The sequence below is a fragment of the Glycine soja genome, chromosome 15 (assembly GCF_004193775.1).
Source record: "Glycine soja cultivar W05 chromosome 15, ASM419377v2, whole genome shotgun sequence".
Classification (NCBI taxonomy): Eukaryota; Viridiplantae; Streptophyta; class Magnoliopsida; order Fabales; family Fabaceae; genus Glycine; species Glycine soja.
The window spans coordinates 9094612-9117822 of NC_041016.1; the positions used below are offsets into that span (position 1 = coordinate 9094612).

General features: G+C 34.6%; 3 protein-coding genes, 4 non-coding genes and 1 pseudogene across 7 annotated transcripts; 1 reads left to right on the forward strand and 7 right to left on the reverse strand.

Annotated features, from left to right (window-relative positions):
- Positions 1-2774: 2774 nt before the first annotated feature.
- Positions 2775-6072, reverse strand: LOC114388146 (annotated as a pseudogene).
- A 1315-nt stretch (positions 6073-7387) lies between these two features.
- Positions 7388-7468, reverse strand: TRNAL-CAG. The gene has a single exon. It is a non-coding gene; the product is annotated as a tRNA-Leu (tRNA).
- A 345-nt stretch (positions 7469-7813) lies between these two features.
- On the forward strand, positions 7814-11184 carry LOC114386740 (thymidine kinase a-like). Its single transcript, XM_028346774.1, has 4 exons — positions 7814-8223; positions 9905-10049; positions 10265-10386; positions 10592-11184. Exons 1-4 carry the CDS (start codon positions 7907-7909, stop codon positions 10845-10847), a joined length of 840 nt encoding a protein of 279 aa, XP_028202575.1. The 5' UTR covers positions 7814-7906; the 3' UTR covers positions 10848-11184.
- A 769-nt stretch (positions 11185-11953) lies between these two features.
- Positions 11954-12042, reverse strand: LOC114388813. The gene has a single exon (XR_003661606.1). It is a non-coding gene; the product is annotated as a small nucleolar RNA SNORD96 family (small nucleolar RNA).
- A 358-nt stretch (positions 12043-12400) lies between these two features.
- On the reverse strand, positions 12401-12505 carry LOC114388799. Its single transcript, XR_003661592.1, has one exon. It is a non-coding gene; the product is annotated as a small nucleolar RNA snoR109 (small nucleolar RNA).
- Positions 12506-12750: 245 nt separating this feature from the next.
- Positions 12751-12842, reverse strand: LOC114388812. Its single transcript, XR_003661605.1, has one exon. It is a non-coding gene; the product is annotated as a small nucleolar RNA SNORD96 family (small nucleolar RNA).
- A 1185-nt stretch (positions 12843-14027) lies between these two features.
- Positions 14028-16911, reverse strand: LOC114387719. The gene is made up of 5 exons (XM_028347925.1): positions 15871-16911; positions 15439-15624; positions 15137-15325; positions 14924-15009; positions 14028-14281 (listed from the first exon to the last, which is right to left on the reverse strand). The coding sequence occupies exons 1-3, from the start codon at positions 16208-16210 to the stop codon at positions 15171-15173; spliced, it is 681 nt and encodes a 226-aa protein (XP_028203726.1). The 5' UTR covers positions 16211-16911; the 3' UTR covers positions 14028-14281; positions 14924-15009; positions 15137-15170.
- Positions 16912-18878: 1967 nt separating this feature from the next.
- On the reverse strand, positions 18879-22822 carry LOC114388206 (scarecrow-like protein 13). The gene is made up of 2 exons (XM_028348566.1): positions 22596-22822; positions 18879-21060 (listed from the first exon to the last, which is right to left on the reverse strand). The coding sequence occupies exon 2, from the start codon at positions 20828-20830 to the stop codon at positions 19172-19174; it is 1659 nt and encodes a 552-aa protein (XP_028204367.1). The 5' UTR covers positions 20831-21060; positions 22596-22822; the 3' UTR covers positions 18879-19171.
- Positions 22823-23211: the final 389 nt, after the last annotated feature.

Here is a 23211-nt window from a genome sequence, read left to right on the forward strand (position 1 = left end):
AACGACAACTTCCTTTTAGTTGTTTTTTCTACATAGATTTTAAATTAATTATAATAGCTGGTTATTTATGACATTCAGATTTAGCAAACTCCCCCCCCCCCCCCCCCCCCAATATCATTTTACCCCAAATGCCTCAACGCTCTTTTTGGTAATTTAACACACATGAAATACAATTTTTCCTACAATACAAGCATCAATCTTAATCCCAAAATATTAATGAATTAAAATACCTAATCATAAATTTACGTTTCTCAATCAATTTCTTGAAAATAAAAACAAATTATACATAATGGTATAATATTTTTCACACTTCATTCAAATAAGTTACATAAGTTTATTTTTATGAAATCCAGTCATGGGCTCCCCCCTCCCCCCCCCAACAAAAGACATGACAGAGCCGACCTCCTCGAACTGAAGACCTTTGGTTTCAGGCACAAAATTGGAAACTGTTGCTATACCCCCACCAAGACCTCTGGATCTCAATGGATAAATCTCAGAGTTTAGAACCCAAGGCACAATTCCCATTCCAGGAGAGTATATATGTATTAATAATAAAAGGAATAAAGAATCAGATTTAATTAGAAGTTTTTAAAACATATTTAAGTACAAGTCTTTAAAGAGGGTAAAAGACTCACATTCACTTTTCTAACATCATAATAAAATTTGTCCAAATAAATAATAAATTATCTCGGCTCAAAACAAGGTCATTCAAGACTTCATGCAATAAATATAGAAATCTATACCCCAATGTCACATCCTATCAGAGTATTGTGTTGTCATGTCCTCTAGCATGAGGTTCTTCATAGTCATTCACCTAACCATCTACTTCCAGGAACACAAAATTCGAGATCATCACAGGATCTAAACACAAATAGCACACGGGGAGTGAGTTATCACATTCCTAACTAATGGAGAGAAAAAAGACAACATGTAAGTATAAATATCATATAAACAAAATAAAACTTACTCAAACATAGCTCACGTCATTTCATCACTTTGTTGCCCAACATCACATCACAACACAACACGTCTCATTCATTTTCACAACATTCACGTACTCAAGGATCAAAGCACAATATCACCAAGTCAATCAATATCAATCAATACACAAGCGTTATGCAACATATACACTAAGACTCAATCCTATATGCAATGTGATACCATGTTAGTGAAAAATCTCGTCGGGCACCTAAGAGTACATGACAAGACAAACCACACACTAGTAAGTCAGGTCACTCTCACTAGATAAAATTATAGGGAGACCAGTCAGGGTCACACTGTTTTGCGAAAATGCTCCAACCATGTGGGATCGACGTAAGCTTAAAGGAGCACGTAAACCGGGTGTATTTACTCCCAAGGCTTACACTCCGAAGAGTCCGTCAAGGTCTCTCCCTCCTGATTCAGGTTCAACCCAGAAAACATTTTAGCACACAGACTCTATCTATGAACTGTACAAAACACACGACTCCTCAATTGTTCTCAAAATAGTTTTATCTCGTTGTGCTTGTGATTAAACTTGTCGGGTCTTCATAGTGGTTCTCATCACAATAATCATCGCGCCTTAACTCGTCGCCCTTAAAGGGTCTTATAGTCGTGCGATTGTACAATTCATAGTTCATAACTCAATGCACACAACATATCAATGACATACATACTCAATTTATCACATACACTCGATCTCAATCACAATGGTATAATCTCAATTTAACACGTTATCACACCTCATGAATAATATACACTTACCTATGAACTATGCAATACACACAACTATTCAATTGTTTTCAAAATCATTTTAACTCGTCGGGTTCCCATAGTGGATCTCATCACAATACTCGTCGCCCTTAAAGGGTCTTACAATTGTATGATTGCACAGTTTATAGCTCACAACTCAATACATGCATTTTACCTTTAATCACAGGTTCAATTTATCACATACTCACGATTTGAATCAAAATTTCATAATCTCAATATAACAATTCATACAAAAGGTTTATCACAACATGGGGAGTAAAATCCCCCAAATAATTTCGCACAATTATATCAAAATCATAGGTCAAAACATAAAAACATCAAGAACACTCAAATTTATCAATCAATTCTCATAAGAACATCAATTGGTACGTAAAACATAACAATATTGTATTTATAATCTTAAAGGAAAAATTATAATTCAATAAACATCTCAAAATAAACCCCAATTTAATCCTCTAAGGATCTCTACACATGTTCATTCTAACTTCAATTGCGATAAACTCATCCCTGACCTCTAAGCCGGCTCACGTGTGTTTCGGCAGCAATAGCGGCATCTCTAGCAATTTATTCCTTAAATTTTTTGCTTTGATAGGATTCCTAAACGTTAGAGAGAAGGAGAAAGAATTGAAGTCTTTATTCCACTGTCTATGTGCGATGAGTATTTATCCCTCCACAAACAATATTTTGCAAATCCCAACGGTGAAGATGTGCGAAAATGAATCTTGAACCACATATCAAAATTTCACAATAATCCAACGATTAACGAGTTTATGATCATAGTTTTACTCAGACAATTTTAGGTTTCTACGGGAAAAGAAAAAGTTAGGATAAAAAGGATTTTTCTCTCCGCTCCTATCTTTTCGTAATTCCCAATGGTGAGAATGTTCGGAATTCAGTTGCTAACCTGGTGCTGAGAAGTTAATAGTTATAACTTCCACATATCATACATGATTTCTTACCTCTCAATGAGTTTTCAAACATAAATTGTCACGTATGATAAGATTGTTGACTTTTGTAATAATTTCTATGTTTACTAGTTTAGGATCTATGTTTACTTGTTTAGGATGATATCTAATTGGTTGATTGTGTGAAAAACTTTATACTAACACTATATCAAAAGTAAACTCAAATCTTTAGTAACACTTACATCACGCTTGCTACTGGCACAAAAGGCACAGTCCACTTGCAAACAATGCATGCAGTTCCATGAGGAGAAATTTGGGGCCTTTGTGTAAGCCCGGCATGTAGAGTTAGCACCAAAGCTAAGGGTATCCTGGTTACTAATGGCAGGAGCATGATGAGCTGCTTGGTTGAATGTAACACTTAACATTATGAGGCAAACAATGATTCCAATCATGGATATGAGCATCAACTTTCTCCTTCCATATCTATCACTGAAAACCTTGCTCAAGATAGAGCCAACAGCGTTCAATCCAGAAGTAACCAGAGAAAGGGCAAGAGCTGTGGAGTTGGAGTCAATTCCAGCAAACTGAACTATGGTTGGACTGTAATACATGACAGTATTGATGCCAACAAACTGTTGAGCCACTTGGACAGTGATGCCTGCGTAGAGCGCTCTTCGAACTACAACATTAGCCAAGGCATTCTTCAGTTTCTGTGCTAGACTATGCCCAATCAAACCTTCCTCTTCCCTCTCAGTTTCAATTGATTCTTGCATGGCTCTCATTTCGTCTTCAACTTCACTTGGACGATAGATTTTTGACAGAATGTACTTTGCCTCCTCTTCCTTGTTCTGGGGAAAAGAAATTAAATAGTGGACATGAAATAGACTCCAAAAACGATTTTTTTAACGGGGTAGGAGAGTAGTCAAAAGAGTGATTCATGTTCAGTATATCTGCAAATTTTATGATAATTGCCAAGAGGCTAACAACACCCTCCTTAACCAGAGCTTGGGACCGACGATGAAAACATAGGCAGTGTTTTTAACCAAATTTAATGGTATCATGTGATTTATATAGCTGACCTTCCCTTGTGGATAATATTTTGTTGTTGTGATCGATAGCAGATGAGCCAAAAAAAAGCCATAAAGCTGACTAAAGGATTGTTTAGACAGTATATTTGTGAAAAATTAAGACGTTACTCTTTGATCATTCACAAATGGAGCCATGAAATAAAACACTGATATCTATAGAGTCAAGTCTTACAAAAAAAGAAAACTATGGACTTATTTGTGTTTTATGTTAATCATTCAAAGTTAGAAATGAAGTCACGTTCAATGCAATTTAAAAGACTCCTATGTAAAGGTAACAATTTAGTTGCACTTTATACACACATCGCAGCTAAATATATATAGCAACTGAGAACGCTCAGAAATAATTAACCTTAACATTATGCAATGTGAATGTGAGATATAAAAAAGATAAAGTTTGTTTTTTTAGCTGGGATAGAGCATAATATACATTTGTTAAGAAATAACTAGTTATCACTTTTTGGTTTGCATGTTTGGAAATTTGTATTACAAAAAACCAGATACACTCTAAACATGGCCCTTAACTCAACACCATATCTTTTAGTCTGTACAATAAAACTAACATTCTAGTTCCTACATTGAAAAATGTTTATTAAATCAATCCCTTTCGTTTGTCAAAGTTTCAAACATGATGATATTAGATTTTGTTAAGTTAGGTACGTTAAATTAAAATTTATTCTTATATTTAACACCATTTTTGTTTTATTCTTATTAAGTTATAACTTTGGCAAACAACTGACTTGTAAACTTTCTTTTCATGTAGAGATTTCTTTTTTATGTAGGCACTACAGAAAAAAAAAAAAAAGTAGTAACTTGTACACGGACCGAATTATGAATTTAATCTGTAAGAGAAGTTAATGAAAGACAGGTTCCATCGTAAATTTTTAATTATGCTTAAGACATCAAAACACAGCCACCCAACAAACATATTTAAGCAAATATTTCGTCACGAACAGAACAAGTTTTTTAGTGTATTAAGAATCTGTCAAAAAGAATGCACGAAAAACTCAATTTTCATTGGCATGGCAGGGAAAATATGATGCATGACAAACAGCATTACTACCTGTCTATAGAGCCATCTAGGTGATTCAGGGAGGGACAACATTGACACAAACTGTATCACAGCGGGAACTCCTGCCACCCCAAGCATCCAACGCCAGCTTCCAGGAGCCTGAAACAAATCAAATTGATGACAAGAAAACAATCACTTTATTAAGTGTTTATATACACCATTCAAGTTAATGAACTTCAAATAACTACAAGCCTTCCAATCTTGCATATGCATGTACCTTGGTGAATGCCAAATTGATGAGGTAAGACAGAAACTGGCCACCAGTGATGAGAAAAGCGTTGATACTGACTAAAGCACCTCTGATCTTAGCCGGGGAAGCTTCAGAGATGTATAGAGGGGCTGTCATAGATGCCATTCCTACTCCCAAACCAACAAACACTCTTCCAAGTATGATGACCCATGGAGCAGGAGCAATGGCCATAACCAAAGCACCAATAAAGAATACAACATCAGCCACCAAAATAGTTCCCTTTCTCCCTAGTTTGTCATTCATCCACCCTCCAAATGCACACCAATTACAGCTCCAGCAACAGCCACACTCACAATGGTTTCCTGCAGAACATTGGATAAAAAAAAAAAATCAATGCCCCCCACCCCCTTAGTTCCAAATGGAAGAAAGCAAAACAAACTTACTTGGAGCATGTTTTCTTGTCAACTTGGTCAAAATCATCACGGATGTATAACAAAGCCCTAGAAATCACCCCTATATGCGAGTAATTTTGTCAAAAATAAATGTCATTCAATGTGATCACAACATCAACATCTCTAATAAACACTTGGTGCATGTTTGGTTTTGCAATGAGTAATGTAAAATCACATTGAAACATCAACTGACATGATTTTAGACTAATATTCACGGGTTTGGTCAAAAGTCAAAAGAATTATTTCAAGTACAAAATTGATGATTGAGTTGAAATAATTTTGTGTAACTTACGTGTTGGATAAGAAAAATTTAGACTAAATATGACTACTAACTTACTTCAAAATCAAGGATGTAACTCGAGCATTTAAACATAAATTGCTTCACTTCAATATCAATTCGAACCAAATAAATTTTGTAAAATCATTTTTACAAATATTCAACAAAACACAGAATAAAAGTGAATTGAACAAGGCTTGTATTTGTATGACCTGTATCATAACCAAAGAGGAGGCCTCCTATGCCAGCAGATAAAGCAAGGCGCATGATGTAAGGTGACTCAGTTGTTCTGCGCCAGCATTCTGTGAACTCGGTCTTGCTTGCTACCCTTTCCTCCATCTTGAAGCTTGAAAGGTTACAGATGCATGGAAGTGAAGTGTGTGTCAAAAACTCAAAATGGAACAAGTAAAACTAAAGAAGAAGAACATGGTTTTCATGTCAAATTAATTATTAATAATTAATGACCCTAAAACGCATGTGAAACTTCTCTGAATCCAAGTAAGATGTGTTGGACCCACATGGCGTGTTCATGAATTGCAACTGTGAATTCCATAGTTTCCTAAAGAACATTGTCAATTCTGCACTCTTTCCCCCCAGGTGGCAATCTTACGGAAATTCATACTATAGTAATTTTTTAGAACCACCGTATGTATGTGTTTATTGGATTTGTGCCTAATAATATGCCTGCTGCATTATAAATTATGTCTAACAGTCTTGTTAATAATTTTTTTAGATGTTGATTAAAGAATTAAAAGAAAAAAATATTTAATATTAAAATTATAAAAAAATTATCAACAATAAAATTTTACGGATTTTAATAAAAATATTTATTGTTTTAATTTTTTAACATGTTGTAAAAACAGTAGTTAACATTTGTCATAATTTATATATAAATAAAGAATAATTTTTTTTTTATCTTAATGTCAAAGTGTATATCATCATCCGATACCCAAAATGCTTCAAACTATCTAAATGACATAGAAGCTACAACAATATATTTCTAAAGGAGACATGTTTACATTAACGTGATGTTGAAGTAAATAGAAATGTTCTTGTTAATTAATGTCTTGGTAAATTGATTAAAAAACTAAAAGAAAAAATATTTAGTGTAAAAATCACAAGAGAATGTACAAATTATTATTGTTATTCTTGATAGTACAATTTTCTATCTCGATAGGAAAAATATATTTCTTTCGTTTCTAATTATAAAATACTTTCAACTAATTCATGTTACTAATTCATGTTACTAATAGTTAATTTAAAAAATATATAAATATAATAGGTGATATGATATGATAAAAAAACATAAATAAAAAGAAATAAAAAATATTCATAAAATGTTGAAAATGGTGAAATGTCCAAATAGCCTAATCACTTTCAATTCAATAAACACAATTACTATTTGTTAATCTTACAACAACATTTGGTGCCTTTTTTATTTTGATTTGATAATCATTTTAGTGTAAACGTACATATTAACTTAATCCAACCCATTGCTCGGATCAAGGTACTTATTATTATTATTTTAAATAAGGCCATGAGCTCTAAAATGTGAAATCTAAAAAGACGCAAAGGCATTGACAAAAAAATGAATTAAATATGATGTAATTATTATGGGGCTGTGTGGTATAAGAAAATATAAATGGTACAGTATTGTCAAGAATGGGATTCGAACCCATGCCCTTTCGGACCAGTACCTGAAACTGGCGCCTTAGACCAACTCGGCCATCTTGACATATAATGAAGACTTGGCTATAACATTTAATTAACCAAAAATCTGGTTTTAACCAATCAAAATTAATTCTCGATTAAATATTAAAATTGTGAAATGACAGTAAATTTATTTGAAAATTTTAAATTTAGCCCTATGCGATAAATTAATTTTACATATAATTTAATATTAAATTAATTAAAAAAATATAATTTATGATGAAATTAATTATTAAATATTACACTTTAATAGAATTAATTTATCTCCGTATTAATTTTTTAGACGAATTTCATTATTTTTCTTTAATTTTCATGAATGCTTTGCTCACCCTAAAAATATTACAACTTGAGTTAAAATATAGCAGTGTGTCAGTGTGGTTCCCCCAAGATTTCCCTCCAACTCAGTGCATAAAATGCAAAATCTCTGTTCCCAGTTGCAAAACCGTTAAACCCCTTCCACGCTATGAAGTCTCTTCTGAACCCAAAGTTCTCAGCTTTATCTCCCAAAGCCTCTCCTTTTGCTCTGTTCTCACTTCCTTCTCAATCCACAACTCGATTCTCTTTCCGCAGCAACCCGCGTCGAATCCCCAATCGTCTCCTCCGCCTCAACCCACCACCCTTTTCGTCCAATAATTTCATTTGCGCCATTCAAAATCGAAGCTTGCAAACGGAGCCCTCGCCGCCTCCCTCCGGCGAGATTCACGTCATTGTGGGGCCCATGTTCGCCGGAAAAACCACCTCGCTCCTTCGTCGGATTCAGTCAGAAACCGCCAACGGCAGGTCAACCCTTCTTCTCTCTTTATCTTTAGTTTTCTTATTAACAGAACAAAACCCTTTCACCTGAAGTGGTTATTTGTTTGTTTATTTTTGCTTATCTTAATTTATCTGCTTGATTAATTGGTTGTTGAGTGTAGTTTGTCATGGGCCATGGCTAGATGCATTTACGGTTATAGGGGCATCATGCTTGCAACTATTGATTCCCAAAGTCATTATTGTTTTGTGCTTTGACTTGGAAAGGCTTTTTCTGTGCAATGCCATATTCACTGGTCAGATATTGTCAACTTTGAGGTCAAGCCTTGCAGAAAAGACCCCAACTTGAGTAAGGTCTTGGCCTCTTGGGAGGTCTGTGTATATCCTATGAAGCAAGGACGACACAACTAATCTCTAAAATATAAGACACGGGAACACTGCACACACACACAAACATAGATTCTAATGAAATGAAATGTGAGTAACATATAACAAAGTATCTAAATTGATGGTATATTCATCTTTTTAAACCAACCTTCTATTATTTTCCAAGTATATTAATTGTGTATAGATGATGGCTTAAGTATTAAGCCAACAAAAAAGTAATTTTTGAATTAGACACCTAATAAGAAGTGCCGAACAAGTGTTGGGATTTGTCAGTATTGGAAATGTGTCCAACACGGCAGCGACACTTCGTATAAGAGAGGTGTCTGTGCTTCATAGTGTATATCTCAAAGGTTGGAGAAGGTAATTGGGCTCTTGTTCCCAATGGGATTGGTTCTTATTCTCTGATGCTGCAGGAACGCTTATTCTGGAAATAGTATAAGGGGTGGAGGTTTTAGATTGTTTTCAAAGATATCTGAAGATTTTAAACCAAATTATGTTACTTTTCTTACAGTTTTGGTTGGCGAAAGGCATAGGTATTTTCAATCAATGATTAAAGAGTATGAAACTATGCCACAAGCTAAACATTAGGCACCAATGTTGACCTTATAGTGCATGCTGGGAACTTAAAAGAGGCTTATGATTTGTTCTCGAGTCACTTTGTAAAGAGCACTCAGTGATATGGGGTGCCTTGGGGCTTGCAACATTAATGGTGACTTAGACATGTTAAAAATTACATTTAAGAAGTATTTTAAATTTAAACGTGTAGATGCTGGATATTATGTTGCCTTGGCAATGCTTATGCCTCCTCTGGGTTCTGGGACAATGTTAAGGAGGTTAGGGCTACAAAGGAGCCTGGTCACAGCAGGATTGCTGGTCCACATCCTTTGGGTATGAGTCTAATCTCTCCCCAAGCATTGGAATGTTGTCTTGGCCCTGAGCTTAAGGTGCTTTGGTGGGTTTTGAATACCTATAATGTATCTTTAACCTGCTTGCTTGGCTCTGAGCATAAGGTGCTTTGGTGGGTTTTGAATTCCTATACTGCATTAAAGTCTGCTCACCTTGAGCTCAATTTTCCAATTGAGTCACACCTAGTGGTTGGAAACAAATGGTTCCTTACTTTCATCTTTTGGAAAGCAAGGAAAGTTAATTCTGGATGTGAATACTGATAGACTGATATGTGAAGCTTATGTTGCTGGGATGACTCTGGATGTATAGCAAGTTCCTGATTGTTATATTTGTTTATCTTTCAGGAAACTCACTAAATGGTTTGGCAATAACATGATTCATGAGATGCATATTTTAATTTTATGTTTCTTTGATGCAGAAATGTAGCAATAATTAAATCAAGCAAAGATACAAGATATGGATTAGACTCAATTGTTACACACGATGGTGCAAAATTACCATGTTGGGCACTGGCAAACTTATCATCATTCAAGCAGAAGTTTGGAATGGATGCTTATGAGAAGGTATTGTAGTTTGAAGTTCTGTAACTTGTATTTATTTATCATTTATACCACAGAAAATTCAATGTGTAGTTGTATACATGGATTCTAATTGGTAATTATATGATTGGTTTGTGTGATGCATGACTGTTGATGATTTTATTTTTCCCCCTTCCCCTCCAAGGTATACTAGTTTACTTCCTGCATTTTGTTGACCCTCAATTTATTGATGATGACAGCTGGATGTGATTGGTATTGATGAAGCTCAATTCTTTGACGACCTATATGAATTCTGTCGTCAAGCTGCTGATCATGATGGAAAAACAGTAATAGTTGCAGGACTAGATGGTAACTATTTGAGGTAATACTAAGTTTTAAAATTATTTTTTTTTGGTAGGGTTGCAATGAAGCCATACTTTCAGATGTTTTGTCATAACACAAGCTTGACTTGTTCCATATAAGTTCTATTTGTTTATTCTTGTGTTAATAGGGGTTTTACCAGTAGGTTATGGTTGAATTTTACATTATCGAGTCCATGCTGAAAGTGTTTCTACATTTACTGGCAGGAGGAGCTTTGGTTCCGTCCTTGATATAATTCCCCTTGCTGATTCAGTAACCAAGTTAACTGCTAGATGTGAAATATGTGGGAAGCGTGCTTGCTTTACCCTGAGGAAGACACAGGATAAGCAGATTGAGCTGATTGGTGGTGTTGATGTCTACATGCCAGTGTGTCGGCAGCACTATGCTAGTGGACAGGTAGCCATGGAAGCCACAAGGCATGTCCTTGAATCTAAGAAGGTTGAATGTGGCTCCCATACATGAATTGGTCCACATTTCTTAGCAGGTTGCCTGCCTGCCTGTCTAGTGTTTATTCATGGTTGTCCCATATCTATATATTGAAAGAAACTAGTAGATTATTTTTCAAGTAAGCATGTCAATGTGGATCAAATAGCTCAGAGAAGAGACGAGGGCCAGGGAGGAGTATATAACGCCCTTCTTCCCAATTCAAATTTTAAGATGAAACCATTGATGTATGTTGTGTTTAGATTGTGAGGTTGGTGCAGCTTGGGACTATATAAATGTGGATTAATCAATCTGAAAATAACAATTTATTCGTGCTGCACCACTTGAGTAATCTCTACCACTCTATTGTCACTGCTATCCCAGTTTCAATCTTCCCGTGTTCAACATCGCTGCTTTTATTATACCTGTGAATGTGAAGGAAATCCAAATTGACTGGACACTTCTATATGGCTTTCAAGGAGTACTGAAGTACAAAACTTCAGGGTTGGATTAGTCAATAGCAGTTTGTTTTTCTTGTTCTGAGAATCGGTGAACACCTAACCTCCTAGTACTTGGTCCTTTCAGGGTCTTGTGCTTCTGCCTGATTGTTTCAGATATCAAAGAACTGCTGCATAGCTGCACTTTTAAGGCCATTTCTGATGCAATTATTTATTTGGGTTATTAAAATATTAATCGATTTTAATTTTTTCTTTAATTAGTGATGGTTAAAGTGACATCCTGGTAGATGAGGGAAGTTTTATTTGGTCCTCTAGGATGGTTCTGATAGAATAAATTGGTCATTCATCAATTTTATTTACTAATCGTATTAATTTTAAGTATCATGAAACACTATTTTCGTGACATTTTTCAGTTTTTTTTTTGTTAATTTATATGATAAAACCAAGGATGTTATCGTGACATTCTTCTCAGTTTAAAGATACATTTATATTTTCATCACCTTTCCCTTCCACGACTCCTCTTTCAAAGATTCTCTTCAGGCACTCACTATCATTGCAAACTATATAAAACCAAGGTTAACAAAAACAAAACGATAGCAGGTCATGAGAAATCGATAAGCCTCGTAACAAAAATGATTATTTTCAATTAATAAAATCAGAGAGAACAATATAAAACTTCTATAGCCAAGACCTCAGAATTGCAGAATAACATCAAGGCATAACAAAGCCATTCAGTCCCGAAAGATGGTTATGGTAAATGTTATCATCATTGGCAGGTGGCTATACTGTCATTTGGACAGACAAATGAAAAAAGTTGGACACACACTAGCAATCAAAGTTAAGCTTAGAATATTAAAATATATATGATTCACACATAGGAATTTCAACTTTAGCAAAGGTAAGGAAAAAAAATCTATAATAAAGCAGTATTGTGTCTGTAGGCACTCATAGACGCAAACTGCTGGAATATCAAAGCAGATTGCCTGGAAAGTGACCCATTTGAGTGTTCAATGTAAGAGAAGGGTCTCTGAAAAAAGCGAAATCGTAGGCTTATTTTCCTCTTCTCCCCTTCTCAGCACAAACCCCAAAGGGTCAAACAAAACAAAAAGAAAAGAACTTCAAGAGGAAGAGAGTGAATGTGAGAAGCTCGGTAAGCAGATTTGATGACAGAGACCCCAAAAGGATATCACAACAACCGGCCAGTTAGCTTCTGTAATAGAATTGATATAGCTACAGCCACTATGGCACATTCAAGATCAAGGGTACACTTTTTTGCTGAAACCCTTCCCTTGGTACATGTAGCCTCACCACAAGAACACCAATATCAACTAACCAACGTTTTCGATTGGGACCATTATGAAAACACAAACAAGAGTTTGCCCACAACAAATTCAAGACTTTTTAAATCACAAAATCAAAAGCCATTTTCACAACACCAAAGACTTATATCTTAATCAAATAATAATAACAACTAAAATTGCAAGCAGCCTCAGAATTGCAGAATAATAACAGCAAGGCAAACAAGCCATTCAGTCCCGAAAGATGGTATTTTGGTGATTGATATCATCATTGGCTACATTTCGGTTTTAGAATAAAAACACAAAGGAAAGAATGAGCTTTGATTCTTCACCTAATTTCTAATGGGAAGCTTTGAGAACAGAGAGGCGGCACCACAGTGAAAACTAGGTTTAAAAAGAGGGTTTCTCTTGCTATGTTTATGTTTGCTTTTTGCTGTTAGCGTTAGATTTTTTTTATAGATGCTAGACTTTGCTGATTTGGGCCTATGGGCCACACCCTCTTTGTTGCTTTATTATGTCCAATAACTCAGTTGAAAAAAAAATTGTTATTTTCACTTCCCTTTATTATTATTATTATTATTATTATTATTATTATTATATAAAAATATATTTCCAATTATTTTAATGTTTCCCATGGGCCACGCCTCTCTGTTCTCAAAGCTTCCCATTAGAAATCAGGTGAAGAATCAAAGCTCATTCTTTCCTTTGTGTTATTATTCTAAAACCGAAATGTAGCCGATGATGATATCAATCACCAAAATACCATCTTTCGGGACTGAATGGCTTCCCACTAGAAATCAACAATATATTTATAGGATTCAACTATCTATCTATCAATTGTGTTGAACTTCATTGGTAAATCTTTAATTTTAATTGAGCATAACCCTTTTAATTTTTTGAATATCCAAATGAATCGCAATTCATCAAACAAAAGTTTACATTTGGTTTAATCAAATTTAAATAGTTTTAAGCCTTTAACTAATCAATTTAATCTTATTGGAAGAATTGGAAGCTTTTAAAAAAAAACTACGTCACTTAACCCATATCAAACTGAATATAATCTTTTTCTGTGTGTGAGGATCCACCAGAACATCTTCTACTTCTAATAGGATCATATGATAAGATAATAGAGCAAGAAATTAAACTCTTTAAGAATGGGTGCATAGGCGCTGTAAAATGAAACAAATAAAAATTGTGTATATAAAAGAACATTTGTTAAAAGAAATAAATACTAAATTTATTTATTTATGGTGAAAAGGTAAACTCTTTAAATGAATTTGTGTATTTCAAAAAAATTAATCTATGATTCTTCACTTGAAAGGATGTTCAACATCCAAAGGTTCAACTTATAATTAAATCAAACCCTTTTATAATACTATATCAAACATATAACATTTATTTAAAATTAATTTTAAACTTAGAATCAATTATCTAATGTGAAACACGTAATAATTATACTCATCATTTTCTTAAACCACAAATTATTCGGTAGTGTCGTATACAAGAAAATGGGGAAAATAAATGGACAGTTAAATGAAATAACAGACTGAGAAATCTAGCATGAGTAAATAATTAATTTTTTAAACTATGTATTTTAAAATCTTTGTAGGCTAAAGACCAAGTATTAGAAAGATTCTTTTCCCCATCCAGTTCACCAAGGTGCTGATCTTCAAGAACCAAATTTTCAATCTCTTGCTACCCGCGTGCTTTCTCCATCCTATTCATTGGGGCAAAAATGAATTAAGAAATTACTAGTTAAACTAAGTATATGAATGCTGATGCTTGATAATGCAATTGCTGGATAGTAACGGAAAAAAAGAAAAGAAAAGAAAGATAATGATTAAGATTCGTAACATCAACAGGGTGTAAAGTATATTTATTATATAATGTGAAAAGATGTCAATTGGCTCAATTGGTGAAATTCTTTACAGTGAACACTATAATTGGGAACCAATCTCAGCTTTATGAAAAAGGAAATGTAAAAAGAAGGACAAGGAAAGCAGTTCATCTAGTACTTATCTAAATATACTAACATGTAAAGAAATATAGAAATCAGTCTAGTAAGATCTGCCATCATCTACCAGCTAGACGCAATAAAATATAAAGGAATGTATACTGGAGAATTATCATAATGTTGACGTTGATTAATGATTATCACTATTCACTCCACCATAGTGCAGTCATTTCCTTCCAATGTAAATTTTTGTGTGTGTATGTGACGCTTAAATGCAAGTTAGCTGTTATCAAAAGTCAAAACCAACCACAAACTCTTCATTCATGTCATAATAAAAATGGCATTTCAAATAATAAAATGGAGATAAATCAGCAAAAAATCTTCAACATGTCACTGCAAACTCACATTTATTCAATAAGAATATTCTGTCAGTGTCCACTGGAAATTGCTATGCTAACTCACATTCCTCAAAAGACTTGATAGGCATTTACCTGAAATTCATGATGTGATTATTTTTAGCGAAAACAAAGTAAAAATGACTTACTTAATCCACAGACATAATTAGTTTTTCTGTATGTATCAATTACATTCATAGATATGCAACAGTTTGTAATGTACCTTTGAGTGAACTATTTGGCTTCATTTCAGAAAGTTAGTTAGAGGCTATGAAGCTCTCGTTACCAAGTACTTGAATTCCTTCTGGTGGCAATTTAAGGTCTTTTTGATCTGCAGTCTCTTTGGGAGGAGAATTTTTTGACCGGGCAAGACGCTTCACACAGTTCAAACGCATGGATTTTGGTGTGCTTCCTGAATTATTTTTAGGACAATCAAACTAATAATAATCAAAGTTGCCAACAACATATTTTTCCACTAAAAATATTTTCTTGGACATTTCTCTTTAATCAAATAACACAACTCACCAAAATTACCAAGTGATACATCTTGATCTTCCTTAGCTATCAACTCTGCTGCCAACTGGTGAGTAACAGCAGGATCATCTATTGAATGTGTCCGGTTTCGCATAAGACCTTTAATATGATTCAGACGCATCCTCCTTGGTGAATTGGCTGGTTTATAAACTAGAGTTTCCAACGGAAGTGATGATCCTATTGGTTGCATTACAATTTACACCATAAGGAAAAAAAGAAGCATAAACTCGTCTAACTTGAAAAGAAAGGAATATATATATTAACTATTAGATCCGAATTGAATAATCAAGATTAAAAAAAATGCACGTAAGTTTTTTAAGTGATCATGTGAACATCAACAGCTAACTTATAATCTTGACCATTCTTGTGTAGTTGTCTGATCTTGATTTATAATTTCCATTTGTGAAAATAAGAAAAATTCACCTTCAAGAACTTTGGTTCCAAAATGTAATGTTTCTTGTCCTTGGTTGAGGCCATGATGAGGGGAAACAATGCCTTGAGAAAGGACTCCATAGTCTAGAAAGGTAGAAGAAGTGACAACTTGAAGCTCATCACTGGTACTGGCTTCACCTGCACTTGATTCTAGAAGTTGAAGTTGAGGAACAGGAGAATATGGAATTTGAGCATTTGCAGCTCTTTGTCTTCGAAGCTGATAGTTTCTGCGGCGTCTTGCAAGATGTCTTTCCCTTTGTTCTCGAGTCATTGATTGTCTCCTCTGCCTGTCACGGATGCGCCTCCTCTCCCTCTCTTGCTCTCTCTGCATTCTCTTAATTCTCCTCTCTCTGGAAACTCCTGGATGCTCACTCACCCTTATAACCTCTCTTCTTAACACCCCACTTTTTTTCTTTTATCTTTTTGGATGAATAACAATTGTTGACCCTCTACAAAACATTGACAGTTATGTGCTTTCCTAACCAAAAAACAAGGAACAGGAATTCTGAATCAAGATGAAACTTATATTATGCAGCACATTTCATATGGATGGAATCCTTAAATGTAAAGCCTCTAATCAAATTAGAAATTCATGGAAATCCAGCTAAATCCCAGATGATGATAATGGTGTTTAAGCTAAAACTGGTAGTATCAAATATGAAATAACAAGAGGTTCATTTATGAAAATTGAACATTAAAGTTTCAAGGATCATTCTTTATTTAGAAGGCTAATAGTAATAATATACTTATATACTTGAAAAGGGTGAGTATGTGTGGATTTGGCAAATGAAGATTGGGAAAGAAGACATTTTCTTACCTGTCACTGCAGATATGAATTAATACTAGGGATACAGAGGGAAGCTATTTGTGTGTTACATAAAATGCATTAAAATGAAATGAAACGCGGGATGCAAATGATAAAAGAAAATAAATCTTTATTTAATTAATTAGTCTTTTTCTTCTTTTTTTGCTTGAGATTTGCATGACTAAGGTTCGTGGACCTCCCTTGCTTCTGCGTCCCATAATAACGGTTCAATGGAGAATTTGCCAAATCAGTGATTGACACTTAACGGTGTGGTCGCTTCTATATAAGGTATGCCTTGTAATCAATATGACTGTTATTTAGTTTAAATTTAGTAGCAAACCCGAAAAAAAAGGGATTATTTAATTTCGTTTTACATGCCAAAAAAACGAATCACGACATCCTTTACGTTTTTGCATGACAAATTCTTAATTTAACATCGGCTTTTTAAGTAACGTATTGTTTTTTTCTTTCAAAAGATTATTATCTACCTTATATAATAAAATAGAATTTGTTAAAACTTTGGAAAAGTATTCAGGTAGTATATCACGCACGACTTATCATATATTAACCGGCTGTTCATGAGTTTTGCATAACAAGGTTTCTACACGAGTATCTTTTTACAGAAATTAGATGATGATCTTACCAAAATCTGGAAGGGTGACACGTTAAGGTGGACTTGATTGAGTGGGTCTCAGGCTTCACACGTTGGCTTGGAAATATATCTTTCACGGGAAGGAGACCTGTAAAACAAATCACTCGGACACTCAAATCAAATATGAGTGAAGAGAAATAAGCAAGTATAAATTTAAGTAAAACTCATATGAGTGAAAGAGACACAAGCTTGCTACTGCTTGTGTGTTGAGTGTGTGATGAAATAGCATAGAGGAGTTTTGTATTTATATTAGTTGAGGGTGATTGTCGATCCTTATTTGTAGGGATTGTTGCAGCTTTTTGCATATAATTTCAGGCTTCTAGATAATAGCTCGGAGCTTATAGATAATGTTAGAGATAAACATTTGTTTATAGATGTTTTACCTTTGTAGATAATGTGTGAGCTTATAGATAATGGTAGAGATAAAAAATTGCTTATAGATAATGTGTGGGGTTATAGATAATTAATTATTTATCAATAAATAAGATATTCAAATAAATTTAAATATTAACATGTTAGAGATAACATATTTGTTGGAGAGCCCAGTACTAAGGATCATATGTCCGTGCTCATGTAACCGGAACAAACATGGAGGGTTATATCTCTGAATGTGTCACATATATTTTGCGGATACAAAAAATATGATTGAAAAGATTGACTAATTAGTTACAATTAATTAGCTACGCAATTAACATTGCTTGATTAGGAGTTAGTTAATTCCCCTTGAATATAAGGTTCATTTAGCTTTTTTTGACGCAAAGTATTTATGATAAGTCACATTTTAATCCCTTGTTTTTCATCCGAATACCTTATTTATAGAATTCATGTCCTGTTTCATTTGGGCCACACATTGGATTCATTTATCCTCATTTATTCATCTTTCTCATTTCAATTAATAATAAAATTTACTGATTTTTTTCAATCCCTCTTAATGGATCTTTTCTCTTTGGATTCTATCATGTTTTTCAGCATATATTAATGACTATTTACATTATTGTAACAGTTTACATTAATTAATTTGTCGCAACGTGCTCAATAATATTCTACTCGCTGTTTTCTGAATTTAAAATAGCAAAGGAAAATAGTACAGACCAAACCCTTGTGATCCATGCATGTACTTTAAATATAGTGTTTGGTTGGAGGTAGGGATTTTTATAAATTTATGTTGTTTAGTTCAAAATTTTGAAGGAAAGGGGAGGAAAATTAAAATCCCTCCCCAATTAATTTTGACTCTCCTCTAAAATTGGAACATTTGGTAGGGAGAGTAACTTTTACACTAATTAAATTAAATTATCCTTAATTAACTCAATGGCTTTATTTGATTATTCTAAATATATAATATTATACTATAATATTTATTTCTCCTCCTCGTCTTTCTCCTTTTAACAAAACAAGTTGTGTCTCTCTTTCGTTAAGATCTTGTTCCTTTTCTTCTTTAAAGCAAACAGTAGTACTATTAAAGCTTTAGCTTTTAAAGATTCATGTAAAAAAAAAAAAGGAAAAGGAAATAAAGTTGTGAATAAAATGAGTTACCACCTCATCTCAAAGTAAGTAAGTAACTACTATATTGAACTCAAAAAGTTGCAGAAGAGGGTAAGTCAATAACTGAGGTTTTCTCTTACCTTCTATGTAGCATTGAAATGTACAAAAATGTTAAAAGACTCAGCTGAACCCACAAAAGGTAAAGGATACACGTTGGAAGAAAGCTAAGTCTCTAACTAGCTAGTTCTATTGAGAAACTGAAGATACGACTGAATAATGACTAAGTGTCCAAAAAAGGGAAGAAATTAACAAGGAGGAAAATATACATATACCTATGAGGCTATGACAATGAGTCAGTAACATCTCCAAGCAGAAGAGGTACACATAGCTCTATTCTTCCATCCTAGATAGAGAGCACCATCTCTATATTCGAGCCTATAATTTTCATTGAATTCATTCAACATATTTCTAACTGCATCCGTGACTAAGGAACTCAAAGGGCATGGTGCAAAACCAGCCATTGAAAATCTTGACCTCCACTTCCCCAAGAGTTCATGCCTTTCCACCCTCTCATCCCCCTCACAAGCTACCATGTTAACAATGTCGCGAGCCACGCAGTGTTGTTCTGCATTGATCCTTTGCTTATCATCTCTGGGGAGGGCCACATCTATGGACTCAAACATAGCAGTGTAGTAACTCAAGGTCTCAGCAAACCTTTGGAAAAAGGGAGAAGTGTTGGTGTTGGATTCTTGCTCAACAAGTGTCACAACCTTGGGTGACAAGCTTTTGACCAATCTCAATAGCCTGTCTCTGTGGTTCTCTGTGCTCACACTCTCATCTGGCATGTGGTGCAAAACAAAAGGGAAGTTCACAACTAGTGCTTCCCCTGGTTGAATTACAAGGTTTTCTAGTTCAACCTCACTTCCACACATTGCAGCACTGTGGAACTCAAATGGCACTCCACAAGATTTGGCATAATCTGAGAGGCGTTTCCCTACAATGTGAAGTCCTCCACCCCTTGCATGAAATGATTGGGAATCATCAACACCGGTTACGTGAACGAAAGGTGGTCCACCTGGACGAGATGCAAGAGCCTGAATAAGCAACAACCACTGAGTCCCCTGTGCAATTTGGAAGTCAATTATGCGAATTCTTGATTCATTTAGCATTGCTTCTCCAATGACAGCATTTGCAGATGTGTAAGCAAACTTCCAATATGGGCAAATCTGGTACAGGATGTGCATGTAAGTCATGAGATCATTGCTTGTTGGTTGTTCACATTTCAAGGCTTTGTAGATTATGCTCCCTGAAGACTCCAACCTTGCTCTTAGACCCTCCAACATGTAAGCACCTAACCTCTGAATTGGATCACCCCCAACTGATACCATCTTTGCCAATACATTGTTCATAAATCCCACTGCTGTTTCAATATCATCATCAGCCACGGCTTGTGCACACCGAATGAGGACTTCTTTCAAGTTTAATTTTGGAATCATTTCCACAATCTGATCCCAATTGTATTTAGCCATTGGAGATGCTCCGTGGCAACCACCCTTGTAGGAGCAGTGGCAACTGTCAACAATGTCTGAATCAGGCCCCAACAACGAAATCTCGAGTTCTCTAAGCTTGTTCTTCAATTCGTAGCTGTCATCAGCAGTAGAGTGTGAACTTGTTGGTGATCCATATGTGTTGTCTGATGACTGATGCTGGTCAGAATGGTATGAATGAGAAGCTTGTGGAGAAAAAGGACTCCTATTAGATGACACACTAGCATAGGAAGGAGAATCACAACCTATGAGATCATTGATTACTGGGGATGATTCAAGGGTAAAGTATTGATCCTTGCTGGTTTCAAAAGAAATAGTGGTTCCCTGGCTGCTGCTATTATCATGGATTTCATGGCATGAATTGCTTTGTAGTATTTGGTAATGAGTGTAGGGATCAATATCTTGTGCAGGCTGGTGGTATAAATGGATACCAGCTGAAGTTGGGTGCTTCTGAGAAGTTTGCATCTAAAAAGAAATTATTTACTTAGTGGAGAAAAGTTATCAGAACAATGAGTGGTCAAACTTTGTAATTGTATTCCTAGCAGTTCCTGGTCACCCTTTCATCAAATGCATAAAGCTCTACCATACAGTTTTTCTGGATGGTTAGTCTCCCTTTTTTAAGCTGCTAGGATGCTTTAGATATGAGCAAAAGTGTTGTGTACAAAGGTTCACCAATGTGTTAAAAGAGCCAAAGCCTGCATAATAGAATAAAGTGTCAATGAAGTTAAATGTTAATTAAAATTTTAACAGTCTGCCAAAGCAAGATCTGATAAAATGAAGATGTAGTAGATAAAAGTACATTCAAACTTGGAAATATGATGCTGATACAATCTATAATACAAACATTTCAGGCCACTGAGGAGGTTCTATATAGAGAGAAAAAAATCTAAAATCATGCTAGCATCCACCAGCACAAACACTGATGGCACAATTGGAACACAAAAAATGAAAGGAAGCAAGGACTCCATCACTATGGAAGAGAGTAGTTTTAATTACTCACTTGTCTTTTCATACTCAAATAACAAGTCAAGGATATGTTTGTTTGTATTGAATCATGTAATACAATATACCACAATAGAAAAATTTAATTATAGCATGCCCACAACATATCCCAACCTTGTGATCATGATGACTTGGGAAGGGTAGCACAATTTCTAGAGGTGCAAAAGAAAGGGAAAAAAACTAAGAAGATTATATTTTATTTCTGTTTTAGAAGTTCTCTACCACAAGGCAAAGGAAGGGAAAGAGAATTATAGAAAAAGGGAAAGACCATTCAGGTGCTCTAGAAATCACGAGATGCAAACTCAATGTGAGTCAAATTTAGAAAGGGTCAAAAGAAAGGGAAAAAGATAAGGGCAAACAGATGCGCACTCCAATTAGAATTTCTTTCATGTAACAAGGTGTTGCTGTCAAAACTCTAATATCTTATAGATGTTAATTAGCAATACCTTTAAAAAAATCATCCACTAGTAAAACTTATAATAGTTTATGTAATTAGAGATCAGAGAAGAGTTTGGCAACCAAAAGCACAAAGCAAGAAGCAAAAACAAGTTTCATTCCTTTTTCCTGAGAAATAACTTTGAGCTTATAGACTATCACGTAATTCACTTTACAGAACATAAGGACTCTCAAAATTGAAAGTCATTAACAAAGGAAATATGAAACAAGCATAATTATTGCTAGAGATAAAATAAAAATTCATATATTCCAAGAAAAAAAATGTAAATTCTACAAAGTTTTAGGAGAGAGAAAAAGGGTAACTGCCAAAAGCCCAAAATAAAGAGAAAGTAGTTTTTAGTTTTTTCTCTTGTTTTTTTTGTATTAACAAAGTCGGCAAGAAAAATCAGTAAAACACCAGAACACAAATAACAATGCTCCAAAAGCCATATGTTAGAACAAAATCAACCCAAACACGGTCCAAGCACACCCACAACCTCCATGTCAAAGAAATGGAACCAATAAGCTCGAGATACAAGAAACATGTCTTCCAACAACAAATCAGACCCGAAAATTTTGACTTTTGAAAATAGAAACCGATGTTTCAGCAGATTCTAACAGAAACCCAGATTAATTCTATAGTCAAACATGGTCCTCAAAGGCTCAAACAAAACCATTAGCAGAGTCCAACAACAAGAACAGAAAGAAAACACCACGTAAATAATATATGTTGCCAACAACACAAACCCATCTCATCTCAACTCATCAACCATAGAGAAAGGACAGAACGTACCTTTTGTTACTCAGAATCAGAGGCAGGTCTTAGGTTGATATGTTCAGTGTTATGTGCTATGTGGCAGAGATTCGTGGGAAGGAAGAGAGTAACTTTGTTTTGTTTTGTTTTGCAGAGAGAGGTGTTTAGTTTAGTTTAGCCTTGTGTGAATGAGGAGTCCAAAAAACGATGGATTGGTAATCAGTGAGCGTTGTTTCTGTGATTTTAATGTTACATATTACATCATATCATCATAGGACATATAAATTTATAATAAATAAATGCATGCTAATTAAGAATTGCCCTTATGAATGAAATATAATTACGTGATGACCCTTAACGTGGGACCGGCATGTCACAGTGCCACTCGGTTTCAGAGTTAGCAACAGCCACCAGAAAGATATGGAATAGAACAGAGCATAGAAAAATCAATAGAACTATTGAAGGTTCTTCTCCGACTCCGAGTAAAGTAGGTTCTCCGAGTAATTATCATTTATCAGACAAACCGTTCTTTTACTCGCAGTCTCACATTCACACTAATACATTAAAAAACAAAGGGAAAAAAAATGTTCATATATGTACCTTATCTTGTTGCTGACTTTTTTTAACCTCGCATAGTGTTTTATTAATCTGTAAG